This window comes from Haliotis rufescens, unplaced genomic scaffold (assembly GCF_023055435.1).
Source record: "Haliotis rufescens isolate VD_foot unplaced genomic scaffold, xgHalRufe1.0.p SCAF_109, whole genome shotgun sequence".
Lineage (NCBI taxonomy): Eukaryota > Metazoa > Mollusca > Gastropoda > Lepetellida > Haliotidae > Haliotis > Haliotis rufescens.
The window spans coordinates 197,894-221,554 of record NW_025963790.1 but is presented as its reverse complement, the minus strand read 5'-3'; the positions used below and the strand labels follow the sequence as shown (position 1 = coordinate 221,554).

The 23,661-nt window shown below is 39.4% G+C and overlaps 1 protein-coding gene across 1 annotated transcript; it reads left to right on the top strand.

Annotated features, from left to right (window-relative positions):
• The first annotated feature begins 17,070 nt into the window (after positions 1 to 17,070).
• Positions 17,071 to 21,410, top strand: LOC124114898. Its single transcript, XM_046475694.2, has 6 exons — positions 17,071 to 17,097; positions 18,877 to 19,118; positions 19,504 to 19,531; positions 20,034 to 20,234; positions 20,495 to 20,613; positions 21,118 to 21,410. Exons 2-6 carry the CDS (start codon positions 18,930 to 18,932, stop codon positions 21,244 to 21,246), a joined length of 666 nt encoding a protein of 221 aa, XP_046331650.2. The 5' UTR covers positions 17,071 to 17,097; positions 18,877 to 18,929; the 3' UTR covers positions 21,247 to 21,410.
• The last annotated feature ends 2,251 nt before the right edge of the window (positions 21,411 to 23,661 follow it).

Here is a 23,661-nt window from a genome sequence, read left to right as displayed (position 1 = left end):
AAGATGTTTCTGTTGGTGATTCTGGAGTGACTGATTTTCATAATGTGATTAGTGATCATAGGGGCACGTATACATGTACATGTATATCAGTGAAAACACATTTATCAACCAAATCATCAGTTTCTAGAGATATGGTATTATGGAAGAGTTGAATATGATAAATTAAAGCACCTGATTCAATCAGCTGATTGGATTGACCTCGTTAAAGGGGAAGTGTACACGCAAAAATCACTTTCTTTCTTTTTCTAAACAAAACGCAATTTTAGAATTAGTTAGTATCTGTGTTTGAAAATATACACTCATTTTTTCTCACAGTGAAAGTAGGAAGCTCACAATAGTGTTAAAATGATATGCCGTTATGAGGCCTTCGTTTTACGAGCAAAATAGGCCTGAGTTATCCCCCTTAGATTATGACGTAATTGGTGCTAATTCAACTGGGTCCCTGTCTATTCTCAACGCAAAAGATATCAAGGACCAGTTTTTATGTAAAACAACATGGTCTACGACACACTCCGGCGCAGTGGTGACTCAGCATAACACTATGCTGGCTGGCATCTGAGACGCTAGAATCACACACCTGGACCTACACCACGTGAAGCGGCTCCAAATAAGCATGATGACGTCATAATGTTTATCAATTGGCACCAATGACGTCATATTGCAAGGGGCATAAGCCATGGTGTTTTTGTTGTGGAAATAGAACACTTGGTAAATGTGAAAAATATAAATCGTTTAATGCGAAAAATATGTTAATTAATTGTGATATTTTTATATTTTTGTCTATGACACTTCTATGTTAACACTTTTAATGTGGAAAAAGTACAAGAAAAATAGGTTCATTTCCGTGTGAACTTGCCCTTTAACAAATTAAAGATATAGATCAATCTTATAACAATGTGTGTACCGTCGAAAACAGTTAGAAGTCGACCAAATGATAAACCTTGGTTTAATTCCGAATTAAGGAAAGCAATACGGAAAAGAAGCAGGTTACTGATGGCATAATTCATAAAAATCTAAAACATACTAAACCATCTTTAAGTGAAGTCTTATGTCTATTATTAAATATCTCATTGAAAACGCTTACATATCCATATCCAGGCCAATGAAAATAAGCTCGTGTTATGCCACTTTTCAAAAAAGTTGATCCAACACTATCTTTAAATAATAGACCAATATTTTTGATAAGCTGTATCGGGGAAGTATTCGAAAGAGTTGTGTTCAAGCTCTTGCACAATTATTTTCATGACTATTCGTTGCTGTACAAACACCAATCAGGTTTCCAAGCCGGTCACTCGACCAACTGGTGGAATTATATAATCAAGTGTGCAAAGCAGTCGATACCAAAGAGTTCTATTGTGTAGTATTCTGAGATATTTCAAAAAACGTTTGATAGAGAATTGTACAGTGGGCTTAGATATAAATTGCCATGTAAACGATGAATTAGTGGCGTGGCTGACTCATTATGTAACAGCTCGCAAACAATATGTCTTTTTAAATGGAACATTGTAAGATACGGAAGGGTTAAAAGCTGTTGTGCCACAGGGATCGATACTAGGCCCTCTCTTGTTCCTAGTGTAAATCAATGATATAAATAATAAATTGAGTTCAACAAGCTTATTTGCCGATGACATATTGAGGATATTGCCTAGTAACACTTAATATGCTGAAACTATTATGAAAAGCAATTTAAAATAAATTCATGAATGGGCTCAAGACTGGCTAATCCCATATAATCCAAGCAAAACAATCAATTCTTGTTTCCACAAAAAAAACGCAGAGAACTTTGAAATTATTTTTGGATAATGAAAACACTGAACATGGTAAAACACACAAACACCTGGGTGTTATATTGTCGTCATCGTGGAAGTGGTCATGTCATATTGATTCCATTATTAACATTATATTCCATTATTAAAGTTTATGCTCTCACAGTGTGTTGAATGAGATTTATGTAATGTTTATTAGAGCACATTTTGAATATGCATGTAAAGTTTGGGACGGTTGTAAGACCTCATAATAGTAACGGCTGCTTAACATACAATTTGGTGTCAAAACAGGAATGGGGATAACGGTTTGTTAAGAGCTGCTTTGGCTGCAGCATCGACCCTTGGGATACCTGCCATGCAAACAGGGCTAGGCAATCAACATTAGTCAATGTTTAAGTGAACAGTAGAAATATAATCATACAGCTCTAAAATCTCCAGAATTGATCGACTGGAGGGACCACTGTTAAAACAAATAATCTGCTGAGATGATGAAGCTTGACATCTTCTGTTTTGGTTCTTGGACTAAATCAAAACCTGTTGAAATAATTTGGCCCTCAGCTGTTTCAGTTAAGCTATTATCTTGGATTATGGAAGAAACCGTTTTGGATCCAAGTCTAAGTGGACACGGCTGTGAATATGTCTGTGTACATGTTCGATGGGCAGAGAATGATTGAAGTGCAAGTAAAATATCAAGCACCAGATAGCCGCAAGTTATAGTGCAAACATGAACACTGCATGGAGAAACAGCCGGCCATGGCAGTACATGAATATTATGTTGCCAAACAATATCTGTACAGGCGGGAATTATTTTGCTACAATCTGACCTTATGTCCCTTCATTTTCATGGAGAACATGATCTCGAACGCTATCGTCCCGGTAGCATACGCCATTAAGATGGCAATTAAGAATATTGAGTTGTGTTCTCCCATGAGTTGTGATGCCACCAAATACAATTACACTTCTACCCCAAACTGACGACGTCGAGTAATGTCAAGCGTCGCTAAATTGTTCTCCCGGACACATATATACCCTTCCACAACCATCAGAGCTGTGAACAGTATGTCTTGTCTTCCGAACCTCAGATGCTGTCGTCACCAAGGCGTGCCTGGCGCATTCGTGAACAGCTCGTCCAATTCCGGGACAAGCCAAAATTTAGACTCAAGCCCCTCTCGAAGGGGCGTATGAACACGAGACCTACTCCAAACAAGACAATAACTCTTAGTCTATCCGCGTCTAACCATAAAATTGATGGCGTTACAGCATCGCTTACTCATTCCTGTTGTAAAAGTATTGACCCTCTCTGATATATATATTCAAGTATATTCTTATATTCTTTTGTACAAAAGTATATTCAGCAAGCCATTCAACTAATTCATTCTCAGCTATTCATTTTTTTTGCCAGTTATTATTTCTATAAATAAGTATTAGATAATATAAGATGAAGAAAACTAACAAGACGAAGGTGGTTTTCGGACTTAAGTAACTTGAACAATGACTTTCAGAGACATTATTCAGTTAAGCGTGACAAATTTGACATTGTCCTTTCAATGTTTGAAACACATGTTAAGACATCATTTATTTCATGACTCAATCTATCCTTTCACGGACAACAAAATTATGATGGAATGCCACAAGACATGTATAGAAGTATTTCAGAACATATACTAGCAACATAGTGAGACCATGTTGATATTCCCACCCCGTAGGAATTCCTATGTGGCCTCCGATTGTCGTAAGGGGTGACATAATGGATGGGGTGGTTAGACTTGGTAACGTGGTTGACTGGTGCCATCGTACCTCGACCGCGTGGATTGTTGCTTACAATATCAATAGCTGGTTTGCCTGGTAATGTCTCGATTATGTTGAGCACGGTTCTGCCATTAATTCGTCTCAACCTAGGAACTGTCCGACCTGTAAATGTGGCAGTTTGATGTCGAATCCGCAGATGGACCAACCGAATATGGTTATCTTAATGACGTGGACGACCGGCCCAAAGTAAAACGCTGCTCTGCTGTCTCTAAGAGATGATGTTGTGTTTCGATGAAGATCATAATATCTTGCAAGTCCGTCTTCGCATCATGGGTAACACAATGGCCGATGATGCCGCTAAAGCAGCACTCAACAAATCTGTGACACCACTTCTTATTCCATACACTGATTACAGGCATGTGATATGATCATACATACGAGATCTGATGCAAAAGAAGTGGTACACCCAAGTAGATATCAATGAATTACATGACAATAAACCAAATATCGGTTGCACCTACATGGGTTGTCAGTCCACACGTGAAGAGGTCATTTTACGACGATGTCGTATTGGCCATTCGCGTTACACCAATGAATATTTTTTGAAAGGTGAGGATCCTCCGTTCTGCATCCCTTGTGATGAATGAATCACGGCCAAGTATGTCCTGCTTGCCTGTGTTGATTTTTCCATCACAAGGGATAAATATTTTAAGGTTCAATCTATGAAGGATCTTTTTAACACTATTAGTTCTCATTTAATTATTGGCTTTTTAAAAGAAATAGAGTTGTTGAAGCAATTTTGTTAATTTGCTTTGTATAAAATAAATGACTTAGTAGCATTGGTGGAATAAATCAATATCTGTAAATGATCGTGGCTGTACCCTCAAAGGGGGTTAAAGTAGTGTAAAATTATTGTCCCCCTGGGAGGGTATCGTAAGTCCATGTTATTCAAAGTACGTTGTTCCAACTACAGTTTTAATCGTAGAATATGTGTTCTTTTAATTTGGCTAAATTTGTCAATAATCGCCAACACCTGAAGGGATGATGTAAATCCGGCTGGGGTCCATGCAGGAAGCTAAAGTACTGTAAGTCCCCATGGTCCCTTGTATGGTGATCTACCTTCAAATCTATAGTCCGTTTTTATAATGTAATGTTATGTATAGTGCTATTGAGTTTATGATTACATAATAGTTTTAAATATATTTCTGTGATAAGTCTAGTTATTTTACTGTCCCTCTTTGGCAGGTTTTTATGTGAGTCCCAATGTGTTTAACCTTTGATAGTCACGATATGGCTGAAATATTGCCGATGGGACTTAAAATTTTAACTCACTCACTCACTACAACTGAATAATATATATCAGGGTTGACTTTTGTTAAAATAAAGTTGTATTTTGGTCGTACTTTGATATAGAGAACCTATATCTAAAGCAAATTTCTGCATGCTGTTTGAAATGGCCCATACAGGGTTTCAGGAAGCACTCGTACAATTGGTTTCTTGATCACCCAGATAGCTAGTTTCACCGTAGTTATCTTTTCCCGTGGACATTGAGAACTCTTTGAAAACATCACCGCGATCGATGTGAAATGCCCGCCGTATTTCAATTTTGAATTTGATTACCCAGTCAACATCCAGTGAACATACTTTTCGACGAGCATCGTTGGGGATCCAGGACACGCGGCAACGTCAAGTGAAAGGAGGGTCGAGAATTATTTACAGCTTTCATAACATTTGGTTATATTTAGTTCATTTTTATCACATTTCTGTATATATATATATATATATACATAACATATCAAGGTTCAATTAGATAAATGCAAAGCTTTATTTACACGCTTATAACGAACTGACTGATATAATTAATGAACTTATTTTTTAGTCCCGGCCATTTGTTTTATATGTTGCTGTATATATGCTTATAACGAACTATGGTACTAAAAAAATAAAATTAGTGGTCCCTTTGAGTTCGTGGTAACCGTAGTTTACTGTACATAAAATTCAAATGCTTTTCAAATCGTTTATATAATGATGGTTTCCCTTTGTCAGCCAGAATGTCACCAACGTTGAGGCAGAAACTAGATAACTCTAGACTCCACTCTGGGCCATCATTTAAGCTGCCGAACCAAGGAGAAAGGATGGAAAAGTTCTCAATTTTTTATATAAAGATTGTTGATTCTAAAACTGATGGAGATGGAACTGATGTGGTTAAAGTTCACTACAAAGGGTTTTCCATAAAGTATGACCAGTGGGTGAAGGCATCTGCCACTGAAACACGGTCATCCGTTATCAGCAGTGACCCAAAATATGTTTTTCATTTTAATGTCTTGTCCATTGTGAAGGACAATCTCACTGTTTCCAGAGGGGTAGATTCAAAGGTTGTAATTCGGATACCAATAGCATCTCCAGATGTGACCACCTCACTCACTAATATTGGCCGAAATGTTTCACCAAGGTCCAGTTATGTAAGACAGGAGTTCAGGTTCAATGATGTTCATGGATCAGACATCTTATTTGGAAACGATTGGTGGTACAAAATTGTTAACAAAGCAAATCATTTTGCTTATGTCAATAGGGAAACAGTTTTGTTTGGTTACTATGAGAGACGGGTGCGTCAGGAGTGCACCCTGAACAATGAGGTCAAGCTTGTTCATAGAGGATTCAAGTTTTTCCTCAGATTTGCCAAGGAAATGGATAACAGGGATGATCTGTGTCTCTTAAGGTGCATACTGAACAACTACCTGAATGAACATGTATCAATGTCCCTGGCCTTAGCTGATTGTGAATCTTAACTCAAAAAAGCATATTTTCTACTCACTCGCATATCACTGTAGCGTGTTGAAACCTGCCCACATTTAACACATTGGGAACAAACGTTTGATACTGTTGGTAAAATAAGTTTGAATTCTTGTATTACCATAATTTGCCATTGAAGGAAGATTGTTTCAGGTCATAGTGTTTCAAGAAATCTTTGAATGTAATCGATGCATCTGTATTATATAGTTTAGTTATGAATTGCCCAGCCATTTTGTCTCTGTTCTATTGTGTTACATACTTCTCAATCATGCCACTTAAGATCATAACTAGGAGATCAGGAATGACTGGCATAGCAGATGTATTTAATGTAAGTGTATCAAAACTGACTACTATTTCAAGAATTTAAGAGATTAACACCGGTGAAAAACACATTTTCACAAGATCTATGTAATGAAGTAATAACTGTTCTGTGCAGACAAAATCAAATTGACTGCAGTATTGTTGAGTATGGCAAAATTTCATCTACAATGGCTTCATATTTGAACAAGCTTGTCTCAAAACATGATGCAGCCAGACAGAAAGGGTGGGAAGCAGTATACGGCTCTGTTAGGTACATGGCAGAAGGAATAATATTCCGTCAAAGTGTTTGTGTCTGAACCCAACATAAAAACATTAAAATCAAAATTGTTAAAAAGCGTGTATTATCTACACACGTACAAATCTTATGTTAGGAAGGCCAAATCCTTACTTTAACAAAATCTAAATTTAACGAAAAGGGTTCAATTGCTATCCACAAAATTGTTAAATGTACAAGAAGGAAACTTGCCTTCAGGTGTGTCCAATAGATAGTGTGTCCATTGAAATTGTCCAGGTCCCAACAGTATAAAAGGAAACATATGATTGAAAGAGACTGTAAACAACCTTTAGCATTTCTGGACAAGTGTGAGCTTGAACATCAGTACAAACTCTAGTCAATGGAGGAATGCAAATTCAGATATCTATGAAGGAGAACATGTTTAAAGAAATATCTCTAGCCAGTTTGACATTTTGCCAAGTATTCCACGAAGGAATGTTCGGCACAGGACAAACCATCCTGCTGAACACTGTCAGATTATTTGAGAGTTTCATTCTACTTGTCGATCACTTGACTGCAGAGATTTCCAACCCAGTTGTTCAAAATGAAGACAGATTCTGTACAAGCTTCCTAGTGCTCAGCAATTTGACAAACCTCGCCAATGATACTACTGTACTATGTTCAATACGTACATTAGATATCTGAGGGCAGTGAAGGATACAAAATCCGTTTCATGACGGAAGTGGCGAGATAGAAGATCAGATACAAATTAGCCTGCAGGGTTATTTGAGACACTGAGAGTTACAAATGCAGATTTGTACCCTGGTGTCCACACAGCACTATCTGTGCTCATCACCATGCCAGTATCATCAACCTTAAAGGGGGACGGGTGGCCTAGTCGTCTAAGGCGCCGCAATTCGCAGGCATGCAGCAGGTATCAACATTATACACATTATGTACAGCCTCTTTAAGGATAGTGATAAAATGTATAAGCTTAAAAGTATTTAGTCTAATGGTTTATTTATTCTCCCAGCAGTGTTTTAATGTACGACAAACAAAGACCACGAGCCATTTATTCCTGTTATAAACATAAAATCCGATGTGCACGCTGTAAAGATTTACGCACTTTGCACACTGTTTGTTACGTTCATCCCTCCTGCATGCAAACATTAACACAATACATGGAGTACCAATCCTGAATTTCATTAAACAATAGGCGATACTTTGTAGCATGAGACAGTCAAGCTAAATTATTGATACAGAAAGTACATTCCCAGACGTAAAAAATAGCTTCTCGGAGCGCCTTGCATATCATTCAGTCGCTGTATTCCTTTTCAACACGAAAACAAGTCAGTGCTAACACAGGTGTTTTGACGTACATTCATGCATATTCTAGGTCTAACTACTTTTCGAGGCCGCATTCCCACAAGCTATAATGCCGCAAACATGCACGGTCACTCGTCTCGGTTTTATTTTCAAGGCTGTCAGCCGTAATAATACATTGTCCCAAACCTGCAATGACTGCCTTAAATGAATATAAAAACTGGACTCAATACACGAACCTATAATAACACAACTATGCACTCAGCTAATATATGTATATGAGTTCCCATTTATAACCATTTTAGCCACTTGAATAACGGGAAAAAACGAAGTATAAAAACGTGCTTTTTGTAAACTAGCGCTTGGTATTAAATGCGCCGCCGCAGGCTATTTAAGTAAACGAATATTCAAAACTCTCTACATGAATGAATCCTGACACAACCCCTGATATAGTCCATAACTTATGAATCCTGGCACAACCTCTGATATAGTCCATAACTTATGAGTCCTGGCACAACCTCTGATATAGTCCATAACTTATGAGTCCTGGCACAAGCTCTGATATAGTCCATAACAAAGAAATCCGGACACAATCCCTGATATGGTCCATAATGTATAAATCCTGATACAACCTCTGATAAAATCCATAACGTTTAAATCCTGACACAACCGCTGATTTAGTCCATAACATGTAAACCCTTATATATTTCTTAACATATAAAACCTGATACAACCCCTGATATAGTCCATAACGCAAACATCCTGACAAAAACATGCCCCCCCCCCCCCCCCCCCCCCCCCCGATATAGTCCATAACGTATAAATCCTGTTACAACCTCTGATATAGTCCATAACATTTAAATCCAGAAACAACCTTTGATATAGTACATAACGTAAAAATACTGGCACAACCCCTGGTATAGTTCATTACGTATAAATCCCTACACAAACCCTGAAAAAGTCCATAACATAAATCCTGATTCAACCCCGGATATAGTCCATAACGTAGAAATCCTGATACGACCCCTGATATAGTCCATAGCATATAAATCTTGATACCACCCGATATTGTCCATAACGTATAAATCCTGATACAACCCGATATAATCCATTTAACATAAATCCTGGGAGCAGTTAAAGTGATGATGTCATGCTGCCATTATGTGAAACCTGTCTTCCCTCTGTGTGGTGGAACGCTGTCGACCTTGCCCTGCTGATCACACTTTAGCTGACACCAAACACATTGTGGTTTGCGGTTGAATGGCATATGCAGCCCTTAAGTATGCATCTAATATTGATCTTTGGTTACCAGTCACACATTTTGTCACACAATAATTCCCTGACGTGAGTCGAACCTGCAACCTAACATATCATGTTTACTAGGTCAACCCCCTGTTTTCCTAGTGTGCCACAGGAGGAGGTGGCATGACTTTAGCACCCATTTGAGACATTTCAACAATGCGTTTAGCTCAATTTGGGAAATACAAGTGAAGCAGTTCGCAGACGTTTACCACTCTGGTGCATATCAGGAGCAAGAGTATGTGGCTGACAAACCACTTCTACAGTCGGGGCGAATCCGCACTCATTATCTTCAGGTCCTAGCTCTACAACGGAAAGTGAGGCGCCCTGAACCATCTGGCTACCATGTCCCCACGTTAGCATTTTCTATATCATTTAACTGCTTCACTGAGGGATCATGGCCTCACCGCACATGAACTGTCCACCTGAATGGTTTGTGCATATATTGATTCAGCAGTTAAAAAATGTCTCAAGTTCGCCCACGATCGAGCGATTATTTTTATTCGCATCAGGAATCTTAGCGCCCGATAGACCTCGAGTAACATTCATTTCTCACATTTATTAACCTATTCATTGGGATCTCTATTAAGTAAGAGAGTTCTGTCTATAGGCATTAAAACCTATTATGAGGTAACTGAAGTAACTGAAGTAACTGAAAATATGACAACAAGTAACAATTCAAAATTGTAATTCAATTAAAATTGAATGTCATGTGTACAGTTCCGTGTGGACATTTAAAAGCGACATCACTTCTGAGTCTCTGGTGAAGGGACAGCGAGGTTTCAAACAAGTGCTTATCAATACTGTGCAATTTGCACGTGCAGTAACTGCTAGCCGTTACGTCACAAGTACCTCTATGTAACAGTTGGATTGTTAAAGTCGCAAATCTTGTAAAGCCAAAAAAAAACTTTAAAAGTTTGAAAGAAGTGGAATATTGCAACACAAACATTTAGAAACCGAAGATTTCACTTTCATTTAAAAGTAAGTATTTTAGTTGTGTTTTGTTTTTGACACATCCAAGTGCTCTTGAAAGCCTGGCAAGTCAGCGAATTTCACGTGCAAGTTATGATATCACGTCTTCAAGGAAGCGCTATAATAAAGGGCCTCATTTATAGATGCTCGTTATAATATTTAATCAATTTAGACGGTTTATAAGTATGGAAAAACACTTTCCCTCAGTTTTGGTAGACAGAGCATGCCCTGGGGAGAGGGAAAAACCAAGAGGGCAAGCGTGTTTTCTCCAATACTTACGAACGCATCAGATAACTCATACAAAGCGTGTAACATTCGATCATCAGCACATGATGCTTAAACACACACGTGTAGCCTTCCATCATATCTGTTGAATATTGTTTATTCAAAAATTAGGACGCAGTCATTCACATAACAAAGTTAACACTCGGTCATCAACACATATACACTATCCAGGAGATATACAATTTGCTGTTTAGCGTAAATAAATTGTTAACTTCGACAGTGGGAAATTGAATTTGGAACAAATTGCACATTTATTTATTGAAGCATGTCTGCCTGAATTCCACTCTGACTATATGTACATTTTGATCAAGGTACACTAAGATTTAAAACGCAGTACCATGGAATGTTTAGCCAATCCAAGATACTGACCTTCACAGGTGCTACTGACCTATACAGGTGATACTGACCTACACAGATAATACTGACCAACACAGGTCATCCTACACAGCAACACGAAAGCGGCAAGACCTGGAGGTTGAATGTGTGTACCCATTATCTTTGGTGAGGTGAAATGACGTTTAATGTCGCGTCATAGCCACGTGCATGCAGGTGTGTGTGGGGCTGCTTGTACCACTCCTGACTGATGCTGATTTATAGCGCTAGCACACTGAGATATCATGCCACAGTTTAAAATGATTACCCCACTCAGACACAGTATACTCCGAGCCGACCCGTCCTTGTTTTAGCCACTTAATGCCGAACACCAGACAGGGTAACAACAAGTACCATCTTTTAGTACGATGCAGCCAGGATCGAACCCCGGACGTTCCGTTCGCCGGGCGGATGCTCTACCACTAGACCACGGAGGCGGTCCTTAAGACATCTGTGTTGATAGTTGCCACATCAATGTACCAAGGCTGTAAAGCCAAGGTCACAAGTATGTTGAGAAATCAATAATAAGTTTTGCTTCAGCTGAATCCACTTGAAGTCGCGCATGTTCATTTCTCAATTGAATATGATTCCAAAACTCCATAAAATTCCATTCAAAGAGAGATCTGTTGCATCAACATACCATCAAAACTCTCTCAAAGAATTACTATAATCCTATATACAATAAAAACAGGACGTTCATAATATTCACCGAGACAATGCGAGACAAGTTGAATTAATACCTGTTGATTGTCGAAATCTCAAATGATTTTCGCATTTTTGAAAACTGCAAAATAAACAAGTTCCATGCTGTCAAAAGAATTTAGTTTTCCACACTGTAAACCACTGTCGCACTCCACAAACATTAGAAAACAAATTATTACTCCATGGTGCGTTTGTCACTGAACTTTGTGTTTCACATTAATAATTAAATTTTCGTTGTGTTAATTAAAATTACTGCATTTTGATTAGCTGAATTGGTCACGACTTATTGCATTCATTTCCCAATGAATGTAAAAAAATAAGTCACGCCAACCGAGGCGCACTACATTTTTTGCTGCGGAATGTCGGGGAATCCCAATATTACAATCGAGGGAATTCCCTTTCTGCTCACATGTATCGTCATGCACAGGACATAAAGCGACTTTCATGCATGTTCATTGTCCAAACTTCCCTTTGAAACCGAAGACGGAGAATGAATGAAACAGCAAACGTCCAGGCTCGCTCGCCTGTTTTTTTCCGCCCGCCCCGGTTCAACTTTCATGTCTTCGGGTTTTATTTCTAGCATTTTTCCAACTGTGTTTTACAGTTATCAGGCATTACGCGGATTCATACAGTTTGCACATCGGTTTTTCGAGTCATACCTCAATGAACCGAAAAACATACACTGTCAATCCTTAAATGAGACACCTAATTATCAGGACAATTTGCAAAAGAACTCTTAACAAATGTCACTTGAACTTTTCTGAGAAAACATGTGACATTCTGGACTTCCTTACATAGGATCCAGGTCCAGTTCTGGGATAGGACATTTAGGCAAGAAGTAGGCATCTCTGTGAAGACAGTTGTGCTCCCCGTCTTGCGGATCAAAAGTTAAACCTTCAGGTTCGGTTTGTTGTTTAAAGGCAAACTCACCAATCCAGTGATTGATATCATGAGCATCGACCCACGCAATAGGGATACGATGCCACAACCAAGCGAGACCACCCCAGCTATTTCATATTTCGATCTATACATGGATTCAGTGACAAAACAACATCTATAAGACCGTATTGCAAGAGGGATAAAACAAGTGCCAAGACAGCAGTACAAATCCCTTGGGATTTTGGCTCGGAATCGATATTTTGAGCTTCTGAAGACGCTAGCTCTAAACGTAGGGCTTCGTTTTTCTACATGTATGTCTCTTCGTGTAGTTAATGTAGTGGCATGCAATGAGTGCATAGTTTTATAAGGGTATTTACAGTGGACATGGTTGAATTCGTCCTCGAACGAATTGATTGAGTTGGCCTCTTTTTACTGTATACTGACACTGGGTGTGACCATATATCTTATAGCTGCTATTTTTGTGTTACCATCCCCTGTGTACAGAATTTTGCTGCGGTGAAACATTGAACCATTTCCGTTAGGGCTGGGACAGGTAACTCGGGCACTCGGGTCGGGTCGGTACTGAGTAGGACCCGGGTACCCACAGGACTACCCTTAAAAATATTTAGAACTCTATGGTTATAGTACAAGTCACTAATGTTCACATTTCTTTCTTACTAAGCACCATTACTTCTGACCTGTATAGGTTTGAATAAAATTAACAGTTCAGTCAACTTCAGTATATGCATCGAAGTTTTATTCATATATTTAAATACATTTTACCAGGGCTACGCTACGCACAAACTATTTCCAATCAATTTTGTAAATTAAAAACTTGATACCTGTAGCGGATACCCGGGTAGAGTCGGGTAATAGCGGGGTGGGTACCCGGGTAGTAAATTTGAACTCGTCCCAGCCCTAATTTCAGCGAAGCGGTCTGTCGGGAGGGAGGGTCGGGAACAGGCCTACAGCATGTCCCTGTGCGGGAGATGTTGACCCACATTCCGTGTAGCGAGATGAATAATCTAAGTGTCAGTCTACAGGAGAAATATTTATTACTGTTAGGAAGATAGAGGTATGGTTAACGGTTAAAAATACAAACTCACAAGGGTGTGGGTTTCAATTTGGATATTATCTTCATGTCTCCACTGATCTATTTCATTATGATATAATGGTCAACCATGACTGCGTGAAATATTTGAATTGGGTTGTACAATAAATAAAATTAGATATAGTCAATTTGGACTGAAACATGCGTGTGATGTTATGACCGCTTCACTGCGCAAATTATTTAACCTTTCCCAGAAATCAAGAAAGAGATGCCGTTCCATGTACTGGTGGCAGAGGGTTCAGTACTAGGGCACGCCAAACAGTTTCTGTGTGTGGAAGGCGGGGGGGGGGGGGGGGGGGGGGGGGGTGTAACCAAGTTGTTACAATGTAACGCAGTGGTTTCATTCAACGAATAGTTGTTTGTTGTCTTTTGACGAATATTTTCTCACGTTACAATGTTAAAAATACAATGAAAGACACCCATCACCCTCTTCACAGACGACCGCCTCCGTGGTCTTGTGGTAGAGCGTCCGCCCGGAGAGCGGAAGGTCCAGGGTTCGATCCCGGGCCGCGTCATACAAAAAGACGTTAAAAGATTGTACTTGTTGTTACCCTGTCTGGCGCTCGGCATTAAGGGGCTAAAACAAGGACTGGTCGGCTCGGAGTCAGTATACTGTGTCTGAGTGGGGTATTCATGTTAAACTGCGGCATGGTATCTCAGTGAGCTAGCACTATAAATCGGCATCAGTCCGGACTAGTACAAGCAGCCACACACACACATACACGTGCATGCACGTCGCTATATAAGTGCAATAATCTTGGACGCGACGTTAAACCCAATTTCACCTCACCTCTTCACAGACGAGTTCAACTCTGTTCTCGTGCCATTACCCACTGTCCTGTGTGCAACGGAGTTCAAGTTCAAGTTCAAGTTCAATTTTAAATCGGCCATCGTAGAATGGAGATACGCGTTCGGTTTCAAATGAAATGTAGAGACTATCATTTTGGTCTCACATTAATCTTATTTTCAAACACAGTGCGTTTATCTCCTAATTACGGCAATTTCTGTTATTACTTAGAAAATATTTATTACGAAGAAATTTTAATAACTTTACCACAGCAGGTATTGCAATGTCAACAGTTTAATGTTTACTACAATCATTGTGTCAACAAACGTACTACTAGATTTGTTTTCATGCTTGTTTTCACCTTTTTGTAAGATAAATATTCATATTTTCATTCCTGATTCTGAAGGTACCACATACAAAGTACAATGTGTTTCATCTGTTGGGTTACATATTAGGATTTATGACAGTATTGGTACTTGCATCAGTAGGTAGGTATGCTGCAAACTTTAGTTTCGCCGAGATTATCCTCTCGATCAAAGTTAATGTAGTGTCAAGAACATATGAATAATGTGATCACAACTATAAAATATAACAATACAAATCTACGTACATCGACAGACATCTACAAGTGCCGACATAATGCCATACATAAAATAAAAAAAAGATTTGGTATATATTTATATGCATTTCAAGATCCATCTGTTACTCTAGTTTCATTCGGTAAGTCGCACATATTTTTCACGTCTCACGAATTTCATTCGCTATTTTGCCTTTTTTCGCTCCATGGAATGGTAGGTATTCTCTGGCTATGACGTTTAATATTAACAGGTATTATGTCTGCACTGTAGCTCTGCTGCAATGATTAGAAACACTTGATCGCACTGAATGGATGTAATTGAGCCACAATACACTTAAATTACGAGGGTTAAAGCAGTGTTTCTGTGTTTGTGGAACAGATGATAGAGTGGGTCGATTTTATATATGTTACCGTCTTCTCCATGCTTGTGGTTTTGACTCAGAGGTAATTGTCCTTGTCGAGTCCTTTTCTAAAGATATTGGCATGTCCTTTAGACACGACAAATGTAATATTCGTCATATGAAATGTGGCAAGGTAGAAGACGGAGAATCAGTCAGTTTACTTGGGCGTGGAGTTATTGACCATCTCGTGGAAGGTCAGGCCTATACATACTTGTGTATGCAGGTTAGGGACGAACTCCAGTATGCCCATATCAAGGACAAACTTCGGGCAGAATACAAATGTAGACTTAAGAATATTTGGAGTTCAGAGCTGAACGCCCGCAATTAAGTAAAAGCCACAAATGCTTATGTCGTACCCGTCCTTTCATATTCTTTTGGTGTTGTTGGTTTGACGAAACAAGAAATTCAGGATATTGACACCCTCCCACGAAGAATCGCGTCAGACAATAGATCCCACCACCCTCGCTATTCCCTCAATCGCTTATATTTACCAATCATTATGGGAGGACGTCGTTGGGGCTTTTGCACACATTCATTTGTCTGGTGATCCTCTTGTGAAGCATGTAGATGACTCATGATGAAAACAAAGCATTCCACAGTTTACTTGAACGAACCAGGGGTGTAGGACATAATATCAGTGTTGACTTTGTTGATGGTTCTATACTGCTGGACGCTGCAGAAATGAGTGTCAACCAAGGGTGTAGAACATACTCTCAGTGTTGATGTTGTTGATGGTTCTGTACTGCTGGACGCTGCAGAAATGAGTGTCAACCAAGGGTGTAGGACATACTCTCAGTGTTGATATTGTTGATGGTTCTGTACTGCTGGACGCTACAGAAATGAGTGTCAACCAAGGGAAGTGCCATACCAAATCGGCCCAGACTCAGTTCTTCAAGGACAAGCTATCTGAACGACTACTGCATCAAGTTATGTGCAGTGTGTTGAAATGATCGGCAACCCTCAAGAGTCCTTCGCTTGGATGACGTCGTCTGGCTTGAAAAGTGAAACAGAAGGCTTTCTGATTGCTACTCAGGACTCGAAACCGTCAATGTGCAATCCTTACAATTTCATACTTTTCAGTTTATGTAGAGCAGTGACATATCCAACATTTAAACAATTCTTTCCTCATATATTTGTGTAGTATGTGGCCCGACACTCAAATAGTTACAGTTCTAAATAGGAATGTGATGTCACAAATATCTGCACAAACTAACTTCTTTCTACCTAAAACAGGTCCTCTTTAAACCGTTCTAGCATCGGAGTGTTATTTCATTTTAAAAACCTGCAAACACCTGAAACACATATGTTGCGATGATGTCCTACAGTTTTATGGGTGCTGTGACCAACGGACCTGAATGTAGGTCTTGGAAACATTTACCTCCCTGTCCAGGAAAGCGAAACATTCCAATAAACATCATTTTCCATCTCATTGCATCTTTAACGTAGTGTATATTTGATTACACATTTACATGAAGGAGCGGAGTATATAAGCATCTCGCCTTCAGCCCATCGGCCAACACCTTCCGACAGAGCCACGCAGGATAAGGTAATTACCACTGTACATACTTGAACATACTTGCATTCTAATATCGAATATGTATGATAAATAACCCAATCGGCGTCATTGAACTTTCATGTTTGGTTAAATTATCTCTGAATGCCAGATGCTTATAACTTAGGTAACATTTTATTGAAATGGTAGCATTGATATCCATAGACTTTGTTTTCACTACACTGTTCTGTGCCGATTTAGACAAATGGTCAAATATATATATGGTGTAATTTGAATGGAATGCAACATATTATCGATTTCTAAAATTATTTTGATTGAAATGATGTACGCTTCAGAGTGTTATGACATCATAGCATGGCTTTACACCTTATGCAGTCGGAACTCTTCGATTACATGCGTTTTCGAAATACAGAAATCAGACGTGTTCATCACCTCATGCGACGTCTTGTGGAGATGTCCTGAGTTCTTTACGAAGAGAAGAAATATAGTGCTGAAATTTTATCGAAAAGAATAAATTGACTTTGAAATTCAGGCTCACCGTTTTAAAAGCTGGTTTTGAAGCTGAAGGTGATGCTGAAGCTGAACATATGTTATCTCAGCATCCCCAACACCACACCCCAATCCCACATCCCCACCCCTCTCCAGAATAGCAATTGGTCGGTCCCAAAGCAACCATTCAAATCTACCCCATGCTATTTCAATTCGCCCTTGTAATGTAACACACAGGTTAATACTGTTAAACGCAAACCTCCAAGTCTTAATAAATAATCATTTTACAAAACCAGATGTGGTAACATTGGACGAATATGAACTTTGTAATAACTGGAGTGATTTATATTTGTTCATATGCTCTATTGCGTTAAGAATCGAAATTACACTCACATTATTATTTGCTTCAATACAATTAGTCCAGCGATGTTCCAGCTTTGTTATGCAGTAAATATCTTCATCTCTTTGTCTCAACTGCAGCGATGATTACAATTGCTTCGTCATTGCTGGTTATGACTCTGTCAAGCAGATAATGCCACTCTGCAGCTGCAGCCATTGCAATGCATGGAGTGTGTACAGGCACATTCTACCGAGGCAGTCGTATGCCTGAAAGGAGCTTTCCTCAACTTCTATCCCAACGTAGTTCTGTGGCATAGTGATGTCCATTGACCCCTTCACATATAATCGTGAAGATAATACCATTCACTGACCCAGAAAACAAAAGTCATGACTTTGCCAAATGACGACACCGTGTGTACCTCTTTGGCCACTGTCTGATCTGAAATGTGGACTTTATCAAAGTTTTGGACTTAGGTCCCATTTTTGGTCACAATTCGCTTCAAGAGATTGGATTCTGCCAATAAATGGTCAAACGGTCCCTGAATATGTAGAGTCTGGACAACTTCTGAGCTCCTGTCGACATTCTGGGAACCCTCTTGGTACCCATCTTGGACTGAAATGACCCGAAACAGATCCCAATAGTGTGAGAGATATAATGAACTGAAACGCGTCGGTCAGCTATAACCCTGCAGGAGTGAACCACCACTTGAGACTCAGACGTGGCATCCATCAGACGCCCAGACCCAGGGTCATCTTTTGTTATCTGTTTGCATGTTTGTTTGTTAACTTATATTTGACTGATAAGTATGTATCATGGACTAAATTGTTTAACCATTTCTAAGCCATGTCATTTCAAAAAGAGTTTAAGATTATCACTGTTGTGAGTCGTTGCAATTTGTATAAATGTGGTTGCTCACTATAAACAATCTGCGAAGTCCATGCATTTCCTTTCTTTGATGCTTTACAACACATTCTTTATTGCAGAATCAAGAATCAGAATCCTCCATTTCTCTTTGTGAAGTGCCGATTTTACCACGATGCTCTTGTTCGTCTTTGGTCTCATCACCCTGTCGGTTCTCGGCACAAAGTGCGATAAAGACGCTCTGCTGTACAGGGTGGACATCTCCTTGCCCCCAATGAAGGGGAGGGACGAGTCGGCGGACATACTGTCTATTAAGGAGACAGTGAAAGGTATAACCAACGTCAATGTTCTATTTTCCTTTAAGGTTTGTAGTACCATCGACTCTGTTTTTGGCAGAGATTTCTTATTAATATGAAAAGGATTTTTGTCGCTTTTGTCCTGCAAGATTCATTTATACAATTTGAAAAGAATACCTCGACATAACGACAGAGTATTTATGTATGGCTGAAATACAGTACCATGACTTCTTGGTAATATGAGTCTGCTATCTATATGCTAACATCCACATTATTTTACCATTATTCTGACATGAAAAGGAGGATTTTTGTTGTTTCTATTAGCAGATATTTTTTGTTGTCGCTTTTATTTACCCATTTATTTCTGATTAAGAAAACTAGTATATCGGGATGTTATTATATTCATTATTCGTTCAATATCAGACTGAATAAATATTATTATTGGTTTGACAGGAGCTCGGGAACCCAAAGGTAGTTCTTGGTAAGTCAGCTGACAAACACTCAGTTTTCTATGGTTTGCACGTGGGACCATTGTTCCAGAGGCATTTTATGACATTTTGGGGGGGTTAGATGATAGTGATGCTGAAAGGGACCTCACAAAATTCGTAATTCAGAAATTTATAGTTGGCTTTAAATAGTTTCAAAGAAATGTTAATTTCAGACATCACTGTTATATATTTTACTTCAAAAGGTATTGGAGAGGTTTTAAGGTGGACGATATAAGAGAGTTTTAATGTTATGCCATGAACGACGAACACCTGTTGTTATGCATATACTAGTATTGATGTATATCTGACATATCGATTATCAGTAAGGGCACGATGCTAACTGCTAACGCTGGTTTAGTGTGTGTGTGTGGGGGGGGGGGGGGGGGGGGAGGGGGGGGGGGGGCATGGTGGAGTTTGTTTATACGAGTTCTACATGCAGTTTTTGCTGATGTGGCTTTCATAGAATAGCTTGCATTTAAAAAAAACCCATTTCAGTTCTTGATGTTGAGGAAGCCTGCAGTTGGCCCCAGTTGACAGGCTATCTATCAAGCCAGGGATATGTGTTCAGTGTGGAGGCACTCTACCACTGTAGTGACTACGCTCAGGAGCTTGGCGTCAACATCCCCAAGGACATGTGGGAAACAACTTTCGGGGACGAGGACCTCATCATTGACACGAAGACATTTCCTGTGAAAGGTGTGTCTGTCTTTTTCTCTAAAGGGTGTAAAATTAATTTGTATAAGTCTCACACACACAAACCGAGCCAAAAGAATCAATAAACTGAAGGGACATTACATAAATGTGCATCAGATCATGACAGCTGTTACCTGTGACACTTCAGGATCTCAACTCCTTGTTTGCTGCACTGACGATCCCATCAAATTCAATACTGTTATTTTGTTCGAGATCATTGAACCATCAACTGATGTATATTGTATTGATTATCAACTTTTCAGATTTATCCACACTTGAGTACAACAACAAGATAAAATGGACATTCGAGAGGGATATAGACATTCTCAAATCCGGTCAGAAGGGCGCGTGTTTCAGAACTCTAGCAGACTTCCCTGTCCAGGTAAACCTCATCATGCCGTTCGTTGCGCTATTGTATTACTTACTATGTACAAACCTCTTCTTCCACTTTAATGTACAAAGCTTATACTTTATAAATACAACTGTAATAATAGCTTTACACAACAAAGAAAAATAGACTGTTCCCACATTTGCGCCTAATTACATATTTGAAGGGAGCATTCAGTTGTGTTTTAGGGACGAATTGACGATGTGTCGTCCTGATTGTTTTATATCAAGGACGGATGTGAGACTTCAATACTTGAAAGGGGCTAGTGATTAAAGCGTTTGCTCGTCACACCGAACACCCGGGTTCGATTCCAGACATGGGTACAATATGTGAAGCCCATTTCTGGTGTTCCCTGCCGTGATACTGCTAGAATATTGCCAAAAGCGGCGTACAATCAAAATCACTCACTCAAAACTCAATACTTGAATATAACAGTCTTTACTTGAAGTTAAATGTTGTTGTTTTTGAAAATTAATTCTTGACCATTATTCAATTCAGCTCATATACTTTGCCCCAGTTAAACCTTCTGGCGTTGAAGCAATAGAAGAATTTCTGCATGCACCTGGGAACTTTGAATCTGACATCACCCGAATCCAAAACCTTGAGTATTACACAGGACAGTGCTAAAGGATGTGTGAGGTATCCTCAGAAGTCTTTGTATCAGATTGATGGGATTACGACGTGCGTTGTTTTCATACTTGATTGATGCTGAACTGGATTCTGAGGGTAAACACAAGTGCTCGATTAATCGTGTAACTTCTTGTCTTGAATAAAGATATACATACGTGTGATATTTCTTTTATATTTCATTTGTATGGTGTGTCATAGCATGTACATATTTAGCCACACACTCACCATACAAAGGAATACCTCAAACACTGGAAACAGAGTCGTAGATATTGGTGTGGTGACAGTAGGGAAGCCAAATGTGAGGCTTAAATAATGTCTAGGTTTCATCTGTTGTCTATTATATGAAAGCGCTAACAGCTCGTGTCTCTTGTGAAGATCCGTGTTAGAATTGGTCTTCAACAACCCATGCTTGTGGTAAGAGGCGTCTATAATTTAAACTGGATTTGATTGGTGCATGTCACCGTAACCCAGTTTCGTCGATCGGTGCTCATGATGTCTGGTTCACGGTCGATTATTTACAGACCGCCGTCATGAAGCTGGAACATTGCTGAGTGCAGCGTTAAACAACAAACAAATACTAATACACACTGTCCATGACTAGTCGAAACTTTTGAGTTAGAGAATAAACATGTACTAATGACACCAACACGTGAAGATCAGGGTTGGAATAGGTCTTCAGCAATCCATGCTTGCCATAAAAGGCTACTGTGCTTGTCGTAAGAGGCGAGTAACGGTCAGGGGTGGTCAGGCTCGTTGATTTAGTTAATTTCCACTCATCGTATCCCAATTGCGTGGGTCGTTGCTCATGATGTCAATCACTGGGTTGTCTGGTCCAAACTCGATTTTTTACAGACCGCCTTTACAGCTGTAATATTGCTGAATGTCTCATGACACCGTGAAGCGTTGTCATATCAGAATTCACGCCTAAACGCTAACATTTTAAGAAGTGCATTTTCTTTTTGACATCACATTAAAGCGAAAGTAACTTTCAAAACTCACATAATAGAATTTGTAGTGAAACTTAGTGAAACTTCCTGGAACAGAACAATGTTGCACATGCAATTAGGGGCTATATCAGAGGGGCTAAAGTCCAATAGTGCACTACGCTTAAGTCTCAAAAGCTCTGTATCAAGACTAGTATTACTTGGTAACTTGGTTAACAAATCAAGACATAGCCTGTAATTTCTTCATTGTGCAGATGTCCCGGATTTCACAAGTGCAGATTTTAGCTGAACTAGGACTTCACATGACATATGATTTATGTCGCCCAATGCAGAATAAAGCTAAGTAATCGCAGAGCAGAAGTGTTCTTCATCACAGATTCAAGCTTAGTTGAGGATTCTGCTACTTGACAAAGACACTCTCCAATCGGCTGTGGACTGGTGGGCGGAAAACAGACGTTTCGTTCACAACAAAATCGCTCAGGTTGCTATAACCGCTTATTGTAGGTGCCGAGTGTAGAATTTTCCCGACAGTAAGGTTAGTGTGCAGCAACCCGGTCTGACCGGTCTCCGGTCCAGTACCTAAATATGGAATACACTTTCTTGTAAGTCGTAATGGCGACGTGATCAACAGATCTTGATATTTTCTGAACCAACTTGTAAATATTTTTTTTGTCAGCGACAATGTTGTCCCAAACCCATAGATAACGTACATGTAGCTGAATATCGAGCTTGTGGCTCAGAACACAAAGGTGACACAGACCCTGGTTTACAAAGGACAGGTTCGATAGTACCTTGTTTTAACAGCTGTATTTAGGTGCCAATAAGCAACACATCTGTTTCGGCAAAACAACGGTTTGGAAGAGGAACACCATTAGCAACCCAATCCACCATTAACTTATTGGGTTTACCTGTCAAGTTGATCCATTCATAAACTTTCGTAAACATCAAGGCAGCCTTAAAATAACCATCGTGATTAAGTTCTGGTTCCAGATTCATGATGGCAGTGAAAACAATGACCACGCACAGCCATATCGAAAGTCATTTTGTATCAGCTGTTATATCACTTTCTTGTGTTGCGAACTGGCGAAGAGCGTCAAGGTCAGATGTTCAAGACTGGTTATTCTCCTGCTTTGACGTGTTATATTTACCAGTGGATGATCAAGACTGAGTATTCTCCTGCAGTGACGTGTTATTATTTAACAGCGGATGATCAAGATCGGTTATTCCCCTGTATTGACGAGCTATATTTGAAGCGGAAGTTCAGGACTGATTATTCCCCTGTATTGACGTGTTATATTTGAAGCGGAAGTTCAGGACTGGTTATTCCCCTGTATTGACGAGCTATATTTGAAGCGGATGATCAGGACTGGTTTTTCCTCTGCATTGACGTGTTATATTTACCAGTGGATAATCAGGACCGGGTATTTGTCTGTACTGACGTGTTATATTTACCAGCGGGTGATCAGGA